Source organism: Formica exsecta, unplaced genomic scaffold, assembly GCF_003651465.1.
Source record: "Formica exsecta isolate Colony F162 unplaced genomic scaffold, ASM365146v1 scaffold237, whole genome shotgun sequence".
In the NCBI taxonomy this organism is placed as follows: domain Eukaryota; kingdom Metazoa; phylum Arthropoda; class Insecta; order Hymenoptera; family Formicidae; genus Formica; species Formica exsecta.
Window position 1 is genome coordinate 135941 of NW_021849649.1, and position 15316 is coordinate 151256.

The window sequence follows — 15316 nt, forward strand, 5'->3', positions numbered from 1 at the left end:
TATATATATATAAAACAATGAAATGTTAAAGCATTTGTTTACTTGTGACTAATAATAATTGTGATAATATGTAAGATAATATTCTCTTTCTCATATAAAATAAATTTTAGCATTGCATTGTTTAAGATAAATTAAATAACACAGCTTGTTTTTACAGTATACTTGAAGTAAACGCGTCCTCTAGACGAACGGGAAAGAAAATCTTAAAGGAATTGGAGGAAGCCACGAAGTCGCACAGAATTAAAAAGAGCAAACATAAATCTCCATTTGAGCGAATTGCAAATGAGAATGAGGTTCCGAAGATATCGCAAAACTCTTTAATTCTTCTAGAAGATGTTGATCTTATTTTCGAAGAAGATGAAGGATTCGTCTCTGCCGCATATCATTTGGCATCAAAGACTAAAAGACCAATTGTCATGACGTGTAGAGACATGTGTCCTCACTTGAACAAAATGGCACCGCAGCAAAACAAAATTTATTTTCAGAAAGTAAATGGTAGCAGAGTATCTGCCTTGCTGGAATTAATTTCGCTGGCGGAGACGAATCGCAGGCTTCCGCATAATTGCCTAATGGTAAGCAATCTTCTTTTATAGTATGTTGTGAAAGATTCATCTTTTTATCAAAATATATATATTATCTGCAATATCTCGGCAACTTACGGTATTTATATGAGAATTTTGAAAATTGGAAGACTGATGTACAGAAAGAAATCTGTAAACGTCAGATTATAAATTGACATTCGAATTTAAATCTGTGTATTAAAATTACTCAAGTGTTATTCGACATGATCGTACTTTTCGCGCGACGCGTGATATTCAAAAAATATATTCGAAATTATTCCATTATTTAGAAATTACTACAAGCGGGGGATCTACGGCAGGCATTGCTCCAGTCACAATATCTGCTACTATCTGGTCCACCAGTATTATCCGAACGATCTACGACTATTAAGTCGTCGCTTTGGCAGAGCGTGCAACGTTATCTGTACAAGCCTGCGATTAAGATGATAAATAGGCATAGGACAAGAAAAGGTACAAATACCAAAAAGTTCAATGATACTGCGTGTGTACTGAATAATTTAGCGGAGAATTTGGACAGTTTATCTTTAGTGTCGACTTTAATCGACATCGAAGACACAATGTTAAATATATCGGAGGAGAAAACGCAACCTAATTTATCCTTGGCTGAAAACATATCGTTCTATTCCGCTTCGCACGATCTCAAAGCGGATATAACAACTTTTATTAGTGACCAAATATTCTGCATTGATTCGAATGCAAATGAACACATGCAAAATCAAGATAATATTATTCTGAGGAAACGACTGAACCGAGGAGTGGATCTGGCACTATCGCACGTCACGTCCGGATGTTTAGATCAACGAATCATGGCGTTAGATTATCTTCCGACAGTGCGAACAATATGTCGCGCGGAAGAATTTCGCTCCACTATCAATTACAAACGAAGCAATCGTTTTTTCCATTATCTGCACAGTTACGTACCGACGGCGTCGATGAAGCCGAATATTTTAGCCGCTGCGTGTAAAATGTTGCAAGAAAGAAAAAATAAAACTATATCCGCATGAGTAGTTAACATTAACGATACTAGCGACTGATGCGATCTAAAAAAACATACATTCTTTTTATCTATGATGGATGTGTGTGTGATGCTTATATTTTTACTAAAATTTAATATCATGATGAATTAAATAAAACGAAAGTTTTATAGCATATTATTTATGTCTATAGTTATGATATAATATAAATTTTGATGCATATTGTTGTATAATATATATATGTAATATTTTAAACATTATTTTAGTGCTTTCTCTCTCTTTTGTAATTAAATTTATATTTTAGCATCCGTAAAAAATTGAAAAAATTAGAATTACATCTATAATAATTTACATAGAAAGTGAAGAGAACATATTGCATGTTCGCAATAGTTGCCTGTTCACAGATATATTGTCTTCTATTTTTACTAGATATATTTAGCGTTATAAACATATCCGATTTTATTTGCCTAACATAAAGAATAACATACTATTTGTATCTAAATGAATCTACAATGGGAATGTGGATTTTTGTACGTATACATTGCTGTTCTACATATTGCATTATAATATATATTGTTACACAAACGTGGATTATATATACTTTATTGTAATTGCTGGGAAATTTTCATGATAAATGTTTGAATAGAAGAATAAATATTTATTTTCTTAAATCTCTGTATTTCCCCTCTTTTTTTTCAAACATATATTGTGAAAATGTTTATAATGATTGTATAATATTATACAAGTTAAATCTTTATATGATGCAGCTTACGATTTAATTCTTCAAATTTTAGTATTTTGCGAATGAAAAAGTCTCCATAACGGTGTGCTACCTTTGTATCAGCGATGTGAATCATATCATGATCAATATAGAAATCCAGCTGAAAAAGAAAATTTTCTTTGCATAAAACATTCATAGTAATATATTCTAAGTATTTATTAATTATGTTAGTTTATTGATTAATATGTATGTCCTCCAGAAATTTAAATAGCAGAAATGCAGATTAACTTATACTTTGTAATGCCTTAGACAAAGAAAAAAAAAATATGATATCAAGTTTATGAAACTGTACTTATACTTAAAAATATAAATCAGGGAAAAATGTATCATTTTTCTTTAAAGAAATCAATAATAAGATTTGTATTGTTGAAGAAAGCATTAGATATATACATATAAAGGAGAGTGAATATATAAATTACTTTTGATATACTGCTGGCAATTAAAATTTAAATATTAATATACATATATATATATATATATATATATATAAATATTCCCTATACGCGAAAGATAGTATTCAATTGGACAAATTATTGGCTCACTTGAACATAGGAAATCTCTAATTGGTCAATCGAGTTAGTTACCCTAGGCACCTATCTCCTATACGCGAAAGATAGTATTCAATTGGACAAATTGCCTATTGGCTCACTTGAACATAGGAAATCTCTAATTGGTCAATCGAGTTAGTTACCCTAGGCACCTATCGATACGAGTGTCCAATCGCACTATGTACGAAAGAATCTCTCCCGTACGCGAGTTGACGTTCTCATCGCTAGTCTTCGTTCTTTATGGTCTTGATCTAGTGGAGGACTGGAGAAAGAGCACTATGATCATAGACATAGTATATCGGTGTATTGCAATCTTAATGCAATATATAAATGGCATAATATAAGAATAATCACCTCAGATCCGGATTGAAATTTTCCGTCTAATCCCGATGTACCTTTTGTCCAAACAATATTCTTCATTTTGTGCTTGAAGCATAATAAATGAATCGTTAAAGCATTGACTTCTTTGTCCAAGTCCCAACCCTCTATATCAGATCTAGTATTGTTGCCCATGAACGTGGCTAGTTTGCTCAGTGGTAATGTCGTGTAGAGCTTCAAGTATGAACGGATGGTCGGCAACATTTTCTGCTGCACCACTTCGTCCATAAAGACTTGGGTCTGATGCTTGATGGCCTCACGGACGTAATCTTCGTTAGGATTATCCGGATTCGGTGGTGTTAAAGACAGGAATTTAGGACACGCGAAAACGAAACAATTCTCAAACTCTGTGAGATCGCCGTACTGCATCTTATACATCTTTTCGTGATAGTTTTTATCCCGTAGAGCCTGCTGCAAGCCTTCGTCTATGCACTGTGGATGTAAGACTAGACAGATGGCGAGTAAATGGTACATTTGCTCGGTTTGTTTATTGATCTGATCATTCTGATAGCTCCGCGTTGCAAACAGCTGCTTTGTACGTTGGATGTATAGTAGGATACCGGAGAATGTTCTAATCGCGTCCGCATATCGGCGCATCATCATGTACGCGAAGCCTACATAATACGCCGTCGAGATCTGACAGCCAGGTACGTGGGAGTACGCACTCTTCTTGTAAAGCTCCACATTCTCCAAGACTTTGATGGCTTGATAATAATCTCCCAGCAAAGAATGCAATCTTAGGAGACCGACGAGGGAGAAGTAGCCAAGCATCTTGTACAGAGAATGTCTGCCAAATGCGCCGGCCACGGAATCTGGATCACCACCGCTCGCGTACACCTCCAGCTGGCTCTTGATCTTCGATTTGTCGACCAGATAGTGCAGGACATTTAATACGCACAAGACATCCCAGATCTTGTTGTGCGCGGTCAGATTCTCGATCTCGTCCGGCGTCTTATTGGAGAGATTGGCGCGATATTGAGCGAACGATTGAAACTGATAGACAAACTCATCGATGAGCTCCCACAGCCACTGGTCGGGCAGTTCCAATTGCACCGGAGTGTCCGGATGCAGAATATAGTTGAAGAGATCGCAATAATTATAAAAGGAGTTTAGACGCTGCTCCAGTGTAGGGCCCTGCATGCGCGCGTAAATGTGACGGTAATAAAGCTCCTTGTACAGAGTAAGGAAGACTGGATCATTGTCGACGATATGAGCGATCGTCGATGCGTCCGGCCACGGCGACTTGTCAAACAGCTGTTCCGAGATTTTGGGGAACGAGTTCTCATACAAATTCTGTATCTCGAAGATCATGCCTTCGTTGATGCAATTGCGTAAGAAAATAAGGAAATTGCGTACCACCTCGGGTACTTGCCGATAGCTCTGTCGATCGTACTGATCATGCACATCCGGCGGTCCGAAATCGTCGTAGGCGTCATACTGTGAAAGAGAGTGTGTGTATTAAAAAAATAATTTTTAAAACAAAAAGATCATGCAAATATATATAGAGTTATGTTAAAGCACTACTAAGCTTCACACTAAGCTTTCTATAATAATTATATTGTGCAATAGTATATTTCGATACCTCGTTGTAGTCCTCGTACATTCTGTTGCGTTAAAACGGTGACTTGGAAAGAACGTAACCTCTCTTTTCCCCGAGAGGTGCAGCACAAACACACGAGTCGGTTTCGCCAAGAATCATAGAAAATGATTACTAGAGACATGAGCATCAATTCGACGGGATAAATCGAAAAATGTCGCTATCAATTGGCATCACTCAAAATTCCTATCTGCATACAATGCCATCGAGTGGGGACATTTTCCAGACCACGATATAAATATTCAACACTCGGTCTAGATATACTATGTCTATGACTATGATCGTCGTCGATGGAAGTCTCGTGTCTCGTGTCTCCTGTATCAGTGCTCCATCGAAACACGACCAAGATCGTCTTTATGTATCTTGATAAAAATTTGTATCCTAGTGGTTCACAGCTTATTCGAAAGAGGTTTTCATAATTAAGAATCAAAGTGATCGCATCGCACACGCTGGGCAAAGTTGTTTGACATTTTGATTCCTTTCTAAATGTAACACTTTATCTCGTATCGCGATGGGAATACTGGAAAAGATCTCGGAAATTGAGAAGGAAATCGCACGAACGCAGAAAAACAAAGGTAAGCATCTCATCGATATTGCGACTTGCGACATGTCTTAACCTACACCTATGTACCTATCCTATATTACTGCTCGATATTATAGCTCTAATATATTACTTAAATAAAAATTTAAAAAAACGGAGAATATCCGCAAATGTATATTCGAGACGAATACATATATTTATAAAATTTAATTACAGCCACTGAATACCATTTGGGTTTGCTAAAAGCGAAACTTGCCAAGTATAGATCCCAGCTGTTGGAACCGTCGAAAAAGTCCGAAAAGGGCGAAGGTTTTGATGTACTGAAGTCGGGAGATGCTAGAGTCGCGCTGATCGGTTTCCCATCAGTTGGCAAATCCACCTTACTCAGTACTTTAACTGCCACCCAGTCAGAGGCTGCGTCCTACGAATTTACTACCCTGACATGTATTCCTGGTGTTATCGAATACAAAGGTGCCAATATACAATTGCTGGATCTGCCTGGTATAATCGAAGGAGCAGCACAGGTAAAAAAATTATACAGGTGGAAATTACTCTCTGCAATCATCGCTTTCGCATTGTCGAATGATTCTTTGCGTTATCCTAGGGAAAAGGACGAGGTAGACAAGTCATAGCTGTTGCTAGAACAGCTGATTTAGTTCTTATGATGTTGGACGCGACCAAACAGGACGTTCAACGACAACTCTTAGAAAAAGAATTGGAATCAGTTGGGATAAGACTCAATAAGAAGAAACCGAATATATATTTCAAGGTGAAAAAAGGCGGCGGATTAGCATTTAACTCAACATGTCCTCTGACGAAAATAGACGAAAAACTAGTCCAAATGATTCTTCACGAGTATAAAATCTTCAATGCTGAGGTGTTGTTTCGCGAGGATTGCAGTGCGGACGAATTGATCGATGTCATCAATGCGAACCGAGTCTACTTGCCCTGCCTTTATGTATATAATAAAATAGATCAAATATCGATAGAGGAAGTCGATCGAATCGCTAGGCAACCTAATAGTGTTGTAGTTAGGTAATATAAGATATATTTTGACATTTTTCACAAACCCATACTCACATTCCCGCATATCAAATCTTTATGCCTTTCTCGCAAGTTTTTTGTATCTAATTGTAATTCCTTTTTCTATAGTTGTAATATGAAGTTGAATCTAGATTTTCTGCTGGAAATCTTATGGGAACATCTGTCTTTGATAAGGGTATACACAAAAAAGCCTGGCCAACCACCTGACTTTGAGGATGGTCTAATATTGAGAAAAGGCGTAACAGTTGAGCACGTGTGTCATGCAATTCATCGCACACTTGCTCAACAATTTAAATACGCCCTTGTGTGGGTAAGTTATTAGATATTTAAAATTATGCACATATACATTGACATATATTTATTACATCTCGATACTTTTGAGAATGTTGGCGATTTTTATAGATACTTGTTCTATATATGAATTATATTTCTTTTAGGGTACAAGTACCAAATATTCACCCCAGCGAGTAGGATCGCAGCATGTGATGCATGATGAAGATGTCGTACAAATAATGAAAAAATAAATTGCGACGGAACTTGTAAAATCATTGATGAAGAAATGTCGATAAAGCAATCATATATATATAAACCATAAGCAAATTACTACTATCAACAAATTGTAAAATTTGATGGTTCAATCTTAGGATGAATGTGCGTTTATATAGATTATATATTTCAAGAAGCTTATGGTCTTCTCTACATATTGTTTCAATAAAATTTGCAAAAACAAAACCAACTTATATTATTTAATTATAAAAGAGAGAAGAAATAAATTTATTATATATAAAATTATAGAGAAAAAAGACATTTTTTTGGATAGAAGAAATAAAAATTATAAATAAAATAAATTATAGATTAAAATATAGAAAGAGACTTTTGCAGAAGATTCATTCAAAATTAAATGCTTATAATTAAATTAACATTAAAAGTGCAAATGTGATATTCTCATGATTTGTATGAAAAAAGATAGATTAGATAGTTAAATCTTCTATTCAAAATATTCATAAAGATAAACGAAATGTCACTGACTTTTTTTAAGAAAGAAAGATGCGTAATATTTCGCATAGATACACGATTTGTATTTTATAATTCTTTGCAGAAAATAATTTATATATATATATATATATATATATATATATAAAGAGAATAACAGAAATTATTAGTGATGCAGGAATGTCGCAAAACAGCTAATTTGATCTGGAAAAATCACATTGCATTTGATTGCATCCCATACCCGATATATATGTATATATATACGTAATAAAATGACAGTATATATATATAATAATAAAAATGATTGTGCGTGCGTGCAATGTGTGTGTACAAAATGTAGTGTAACAGTGAAAACGATTGCGTCCGATACTCTATATATGTATATACGTAATAAAATGCCTGTGTGTATTATTGTGTAATAATAAAAATGACTGAATATGTGTGTGTGTGTGTGTGTGTGTGTGCCAAAATGTAGTTAAGATCGAAAGCGATCAATCCATTTTTACCTGCGAATGCATATAAAGTCATATTATTTTTAGTACTTGAGAATAATTCCCATTTAGTGTTCAATGTATATTACGTAACGAGAATGTCTTTATTTTACATATATTGCGATAATGTACTTTCTAAAAAAATCCTAGATTAATATTATATTTTCTGTTTTAGAAAATACATTAAATAATTTTGTTTTTGTTTTATTATTTGATGAAACACCGATGATATTGCATAACAGTCTAGATCGCGAAAAATAATCGGCCGATTTGTCCAATTTAGAGACTTTGGGGACATAATAAACATTCGAAAAGTGTGCGATTCTCCTAATCCTCGGACGCAATTCAATGAATAATGAATGAGAATAACTTGCAGCACGACACCGCGAAGAATGCGCGTACGAATCTCGGCGCATTGTATCATTACTTTGTCCTTCTTCGATTATAGAACGTCCTTTTCTCTCTCTCTCTCTCTCTCTCTCTCTCTCTCTTTCCTCTCTTTCTCTTTTCGTTCTCTCTTATCGCGCATTTCGCTTCTCCCGATCTCTCCTTTTCCTTCTCATGGGCGTGCGTATACGAAAATGCGTTCGCCATACACAAACTTACACACTCGCGCGAGACACACATATCCTGATTACTAATTCATGTAGCCGCGGACTACTTCTCTTCACCTCGTTGTGACACCAAATCCCATATTCCAGCCAGAATGGAGAGTCGACGAGTCCAAGAGCTCGGTGATCCACGAGCGAGCGATTAAGTGAGCGAGATTTGCACCGGATCTTGCTTACCGGGCTGTTGAGCTGCTACTCTCTACATCTGGGAAATATTTCTCAATGACAAATTCCTCGATATGAGAGATTACGGATATGTGTGCTTTCGCCTTGGCAAAAATTTTTGACAAAATATCGCGGGTCTTATCGTTGATTTTCTCTTGGCAAAATTTTTACAAACATTGGACTTTTTTTTTTTATAATAAACATTTTTCAATGCTGGATTTCTTCTCCAGCAAATGTCTTTCAATACTTTAATTTAATTTTATTTTTTTCTCTTTGCACTACAATTCGTTCTAGATTAATTTCGAAGATTGTAATTTACAGCTTCAAAATTTTGTTCGTCGATTTCTTTTAATTTCCAACGTTACATCCTCCTGACATCTCCCTCAAATTATTTTGAAGGGTGACTTTGGAATCTTCAAGAAATCCATGTTAATTACATTTAAAGACGTGCCATATGTTAAAAAAAAATTAATTTGATATTTCTGGATACTTTGTATCAAACACTGAAGCTATTTTGTCAGATAAGTCTTTATAAAGCTATAAATCTCGTTTTTATTATGAAGTTTGAATAGTATTGAAATAGGTGATGCAAATTAATTGTATGCAAAGAACGAGAAAGCCGGATCTTTTTCAGCACAATCTTTAACTCCTCTTAAATTTCGAACGGGCACCGTTATATTTTTAGGCCAATTATTTATTAGAGAGTTTTTGTTTCCGATATCGGTTTTTGATGACAGATATGTTTTTATTTTATAAATAAATACATACGTATGTATATACCGATCTCGTTAAAATACAAATTTTTATGAAAAAAAGCTTTCAAATAAATATTAGAGTCTGATTAATTTTAATTTCTGAGCGCATTAAACGATTGTTTCTTAAGATAGTTGAGACTATTTTAAGAAACTAGGAATGAGTGATGTATAAATAGCTAAGAGATAATTGTACCTACTGTAATTGCAATGAAAGAATCCTGGAATTGATCCGCGATGCAATTGTAACTAATCGATGTGAGATACTGTCACGATTAATCTCTGAGTTAATCGGGCTACATTATTGTTTGTCCCGTTGATGCATGTCACTGGAGTATAAAAGCATTTTACCATCATCTAACTTATAGATCCGCATCGTTTATCGTAATAACAGTAAAATCGTTCTATATTAACGAAGATTGCATTAAACAGAAGAATAATTTTTCTTGAGTATCTTATTAATAAATATTTTTGAAAAGTAAAAAAATATTTGATACAAACCAAAAATAAAATAAAGAAACAGATTTAATAGCTTTACACATATAACAACATTTCTTTTATTATTAATAAAAATTTTTTGTAAGATAAAAATAAACTTAGTAACAAAAAGAAACGTAATGTGTCTGCAAAACGCATGTCTTATCGGCTCGCAATGCAACAAATTTGTCCCAATCGGTACAATTCTTTGTCTATGGATGTCTATATCTTCTAGGACACACAGTGCCACTTTTTCTTCCATCTGTCTATCTCTTTCCTCTTAACTTTCTGTCTCACTTCTCGTAGAAACTTTCAAAAATTCCTGTAGCTCTTGGTATCATCGCAATTCTGTATTATTGAAATTCACCTAATCATCAAACTAAACATGTAACGCGATAATATAACATACCATGTGAGAAAAATCCGTGTATCGAATCTATGAAAATTATCAAAAGTAGTTTCGAAGCGTGAAATCGTTCGAGAAAACGGGAATATATTGTACAAAAATTCAGTATCGCCGCTTCGGGCATTAGACAAGACGGATGCTGGCGCGGTATATGATCGTACATTCATCTCGAGAGTTACTACTATGCCATCCACAGGAGTAGGAAGTCACCCGGTATTTACAGTTAGACGATCGGCTGATGATCGAACACGTTGCTTTCGCTCCTCGTTCTTGAGAGGCAAATGTTCTGCGATTCTTGTTTTAACCCTTAACATTAGAAATACTAAATTTGATAGTACAGGTAAAATTGTATTATTATCTAGCAATTAACATGTGTGTATAAATAAAGAGAGGTAAAAGTGTTCATCGAAAAAATGAAATCGAGTTAAAAAATGGACATTATAGAAATATGACATATTTCTACAAGTTAGAGAAATAAATCTATAATTGTTGTATTTTTGTAATGAAATAATCGCGGAAATAATCCATATGAGAAATTGTCTGTTAATAATGTTGACGGGTGTGAAATGTGTACAATGGACGCACGCATGTCTCAAGAAAGGGAGAAAACGCGCGGTCGGGCCACGTGGAGAATGGAAGATAGGTAGGTAGGTAGGTAGGTATTATTATCTAGCAATTAACAAAAAAAAACAGATTTTAATTCGATGTTGAACATTTCTTTAATAAAAATTTATTCGCTAAAGAATAAATTAATGAAATTTTTTTTAAAGAAAGTTTATAAAAATTCTAAAGAATTGCAGCAAATATTGCAAGAAATCTACAGAAAATTGGACATTTTATCAAATTTAATTAAGGTAGAGCACGCAGGTAGATGACGATGAGAAGGAGGACGACGAAAGAATACGAAAGGAGGTGGAGGTGCGAGTCGGTATAAAAGGGTCGCGTCGAGACCGCCTCGTCTGTTTCAACACTCTCACCGAGCCGCTCGGTGGATCGATCCGGGTGGAAGAAACCGGGACGTTATATATACGCGTATCATCGTCGATCGTCGATCCTCTACTTCGAGAGGACATAGAAAAGGAGAGTAGAGACAGAGAGAGAGAGAGAGAGAAAGAAAAAGACAGAAAGAGAGAGGTGAGTCTCTAAAAGATATGCAGCAAAGTGGAGAACAAAGTGTCCACCATCCCCGTCAGGAGTCGTCATACCGGAAATCTGTTCCGGTAACCGGACTTACCGAACGACCTTGACCGACTCCGCGTTGCCTTCCCTCTCCTTCTCTCCCTCTCGCGCCGCCCGGTTGAATCGAAGGGACAATCTCTCTCTGAGGGTTGAGTGATACTACAATATGTGCGACGCCAAGTACAGTGGGGTAGCTTCGTGTGATGTACTCGCATCCAAAGGACTCGCTGTGTGAATTTTTGTCATCGTTCTTCGAGTCTTTCTTCGTTCTGATTCGTCGCGATTCGTTACTTCCGGGTACTGATGCCGTTGCTTCTTGGATCGCGAGATCGTACGAAGTTAATGTGAAGGCACAACCTAAGTATAGTTCCAGACTTTTACCTTTTGAACGAAAGGTAACGGCAAAATTTTTCGCAGAGGACAAAAAGTTGACTGTATATACTTTTCGATAAAAATATAATAAAGAGAATATATAGGGTTTTAATATTATTAATTTAATATTATTTATTGTTAATTAATAATATTAATTCTGTTTAATTTTATTCCATTAAAGTTTTAAAAGTTTAACAAATTCAAATTGCTCGGATAAATACAGACTGAACAAATTTTATATGTAGTTCTAATATTCATTTGTATGACAAGTTTTCTAAAATTTGGATTTAACTCTTCATTAACACTCATTTATATCCTCGTCAACAACTGTCACAATCTTAGTGAAGGAAAATTGATTATTCTTGATGAATAGAAAAAATTTTCAGCGACAAGTTTGGAATTTTGAATGTAAGGTCAATGAAAACCATTCATGTACATATACATAATCAAGGATATTCTTACGGTACAATGACATTGCCTCAGATCATCTTACGTGAGAAGCATTCGTGAATAATTTGTCGATCGCAATAACGGGAATTCACGAGAGAAATACGCAAACATTATTGCACCTAATATATATGTTGATATGATAGAAGTAACTCTCTCGCGCCTTTTAATAAATAAAATGTCTTTCAAGTTAAATACAATAAGTGCTCAGCGCGTTTTTAAAAATCGGTCTTGTCAAGAAAAAAACCTCGTGTAAAAAATTATTTTACAATTAATTTATACATGAAACGTCATTTCATTCGCGACCGCATTATTGTTATTACACGCTGTTTGTATAGAAAAGATAAAAGATTTATATTATAGAATTGTGACGAAGTAGATCTCTTATTACCGTCTTTCTATAACAAATCTCAGTTATATTGTAAAAGAATTCGTATTTATTTTCGATGCACATCATTTTTCACTAAGGTCATAACGATTTCTCGTGCAAATCTGATATTTAATAATTCGATGTTATAGGTTGAACATTTCTTTAATAAAAATTTATTCGCTAAAGAATAAATTAAAGAAATTTTTTTTAAAGAAAGTTTATAAAAATTCTAAAGAATTGCAGCAAATATTGCAAGAAATCTACAGAAAATTGGACATTTTATCAAATTTAATTATGTTAGAATTAAATGTCTAATTTAGAATTCATATACGCTATCTTTTCAATATTTTAATTATATATGTATATTATCTTGTATTATAACACAATTTTAATTTTTAATAAGTTATGATAATTTAATATCCATAATTAAGATCTTCATCGGAGCACTCCTAAATGCAATTTATATCTTAAATTTAAAAAAACCCATTTTTTTCTCAATATTTGTTTGTATATTGTACATATAAAATTTATATCCTGATATTTTTTAAAAATATTTGAATTGTATAAACGTGTAAACTTTTAAGATTTCAGCTGCAAATGAGGCAAGAGAACAGCAGAAGCCCACTCTCGCTCTCTGCTCCATATGGTCGGTCCATATACTTGACAGAATAAATTCATCAATTGTGAAGTTATTATCTTGAGTGTTATCCAATAGCAGTACTAGTAATAACGGTAATAATAGTAATCGCGATGGACGATCGCGTAAGCTTAGTTTTTAGTAGTATGACTAGTAGTATTAATACTTTACACATGATAATTAATAATTAGGGAGTCACAAAAATTATCGATTAACTTATGGAATATTATTGAGGGAAATTTCGGATTTTTTGACATTTGAAAAACTTGATCTCTCATTGCATTTTCTTAAAATTTAAAATAGTATTAGGAATATATAGCAATAGAATAGCATCTTGTATTTTAGCTAAATCTGAAGGACTTACAGTTATACTACTTTATAGAAACAAGCGAGAAAATGAAGAACTAGTACTACTAGTCTCATACTTCCGGATTATCAAGAAAACATCGAGGACCTGTCGCAAAAAAGCATTCTCAATAGATCCACACGACACACAATACAATAGAGTTTAATTACGCGACATAATTATTTAATATATTTTTATCATTCGCATTACGCGCAGCGCCGATCATTCACACGCGAGGTAATCAGTGCTAATTAGCTGCCTCGAGATCATACAAGTCATCCCGGCAGAACGCCGATCCGGATAATACATTATTTATCGCGAAAGTAGTACATGAACAGCGTCATCAAACGAGATATTGAACGTTTCGCCAGAAGGAGCGAGAGTGACAATGATCTCTTTTGATGCGCGTTTGATTAATCTCAGATCTGCTGATAGGCAATGTTCCTTCTTGCAATGTGCTTTCGAGCAATTTAGCCATCGTAGAATCTTACTTTGAATAATGTTCAAAGTCAAGAACTCTGTAGATAACTTAACAGTGTGTTAATATAAGTTTAAAAATTGTAAAATTCTTAAAAAATTATCGCACAACTTTTGAAATATTAAAATATTGTTATAAATATCTCTTTTGTTATATCTCAACAAATAATAGTTTACATAACTCGATTCAAGACATTATTAGTATTGTCTAACGTGATGTCAATTATATATATATACATTATTGTTATTACACGCTGTTTGTATAGAAAAGATAAAAGATTTATATTATAGAATTGTGACGAAGTAGATCTCTTATTACCGTCTTTCTATAACAAATCTCAGTTATATTGTAAAAGAATTCGTATTTATTTTCGATGCACATCATTTTTCACTAAGGTCATAACGATTTCTCGTGCAAATCTGATATTTAAATAAAATATTTATATTATTAGAAATCTCCTTTAGAAATTCGATCGTTAAACAGTTAAAAAGACGCATCGAAGATACATCGTCAAGTATTCGTCGTATTTATTACTCTCTTTTAAATAAGATATCTAGTTTATTGCTACGCGGTTCGTAAATTTCATTTCGCGTTCGTTTCGCACGCTCGTGCTCCGAAAGCCAAAAGTGTACGCGTGGGAATGCGACACTATAAGCAACTGTTGACATCTTAGATTGTCGGTCGATCACCGGTCACGGTACAAAACGGAACAAAAAGAGGGTCTCGAGAAAAAGGCACAATTCTTTACGGTTAACTTGTAGTCTGGCATTTCCTGTATCACATGTTTATTGTGTGCCGATGCGAATAAGGTCCTAACTCTGATCCAGGTAACTAGGTGAATGAATTATATATACATACGGACCGTCATTAACGTCCCCCGTCATTTTATTAGCTATCCTGAATTATACCCGGAGCCTCTCAAGTCATTCGCGCTTTCCTTTATTTGTAAATATTTTTCGACCAATGTCCAGTTATATTTATTAAATCTATATAATAAATAGATGTCAAAAGGATTTTCACGCGCGCGCGTCCCGGGCAAAATCTATTATAATCTCATATCGTTGTTTTTGAAAAAAGTTTGCTAATATTTAATATAAGAAAAAGGATTGGATTTGCTAATACAATTACAAACTAATAGTTGTATTTTC

General features: G+C 34.2%; 3 protein-coding genes across 3 annotated transcripts in view; 2 read left to right on the top strand and 1 right to left on the bottom strand.

The window, feature by feature from the left end:
* LOC115235969 (ATPase family AAA domain-containing protein 5) overlaps positions 1 to 1758 on the top strand; it is a 5387-nt gene extending 3629 nt beyond the window's left edge. The window contains exons 5-6 of the mRNA XM_029808132.1: positions 158 to 572; positions 851 to 1758. Of these exons, the coding sequence (XP_029663992.1) occupies positions 158 to 572; positions 851 to 1585 (1150 nt within the window). The 3' untranslated portion in view covers positions 1586 to 1758. The remainder of the gene's footprint in view (positions 1 to 157; positions 573 to 850) is intronic.
* A 452-nt stretch (positions 1759 to 2210) lies between these two features.
* LOC115235970 (eukaryotic translation initiation factor 3 subunit L) lies at positions 2211 to 4990 on the bottom strand. The gene is made up of 3 exons (XM_029808133.1): positions 4845 to 4990; positions 3239 to 4699; positions 2211 to 2436 (listed from the first exon to the last, which is right to left on the bottom strand). Exons 1-3 carry the CDS (start codon positions 4863 to 4865, stop codon positions 2302 to 2304), a joined length of 1617 nt encoding a protein of 538 aa, XP_029663993.1. The 5' UTR covers positions 4866 to 4990; the 3' UTR covers positions 2211 to 2301.
* A 172-nt stretch (positions 4991 to 5162) lies between these two features.
* On the top strand, positions 5163 to 7176 carry LOC115235972 (developmentally-regulated GTP-binding protein 2). The gene is made up of 5 exons (XM_029808136.1): positions 5163 to 5434; positions 5617 to 5924; positions 6005 to 6435; positions 6553 to 6754; positions 6882 to 7176. Exons 1-5 carry the CDS (start codon positions 5371 to 5373, stop codon positions 6966 to 6968), a joined length of 1092 nt encoding a protein of 363 aa, XP_029663996.1. The 5' UTR covers positions 5163 to 5370; the 3' UTR covers positions 6969 to 7176.
* Positions 7177 to 15316: the final 8140 nt, after the last annotated feature.

Coding starts and splice junctions, on each gene's coding strand:
- LOC115235970 (XM_029808133.1), bottom strand. CDS start 4,865: ATGTACGAGGACTACAACGAG. Junction 4,700..4,844: donor TGTACGAGGACTACAACGAG/GTATCGAAATAT, acceptor TCTCTTTCACAG/TATGACGCCTACGACGATTT. Junction 2,437..3,238: donor AATTTCAATCCGGATCTGAG/GTGATTATTCTT, acceptor TTTCTTTTTCAG/CTGGATTTCTATATTGATCA.
- LOC115235972 (XM_029808136.1), top strand. CDS start 5,371: ATGGGAATACTGGAAAAGATCTCGGAAATTGAGAAGGAAATCGCACGA. Junction 5,925..6,004: donor TAATCGAAGGAGCAGCACAG/GTAAAAAAATTA, acceptor GCGTTATCCTAG/GGAAAAGGACGAGGTAGACA. Junction 6,755..6,881: donor TTAAATACGCCCTTGTGTGG/GTAAGTTATTAG, acceptor TATTTCTTTTAG/GGTACAAGTACCAAATATTC.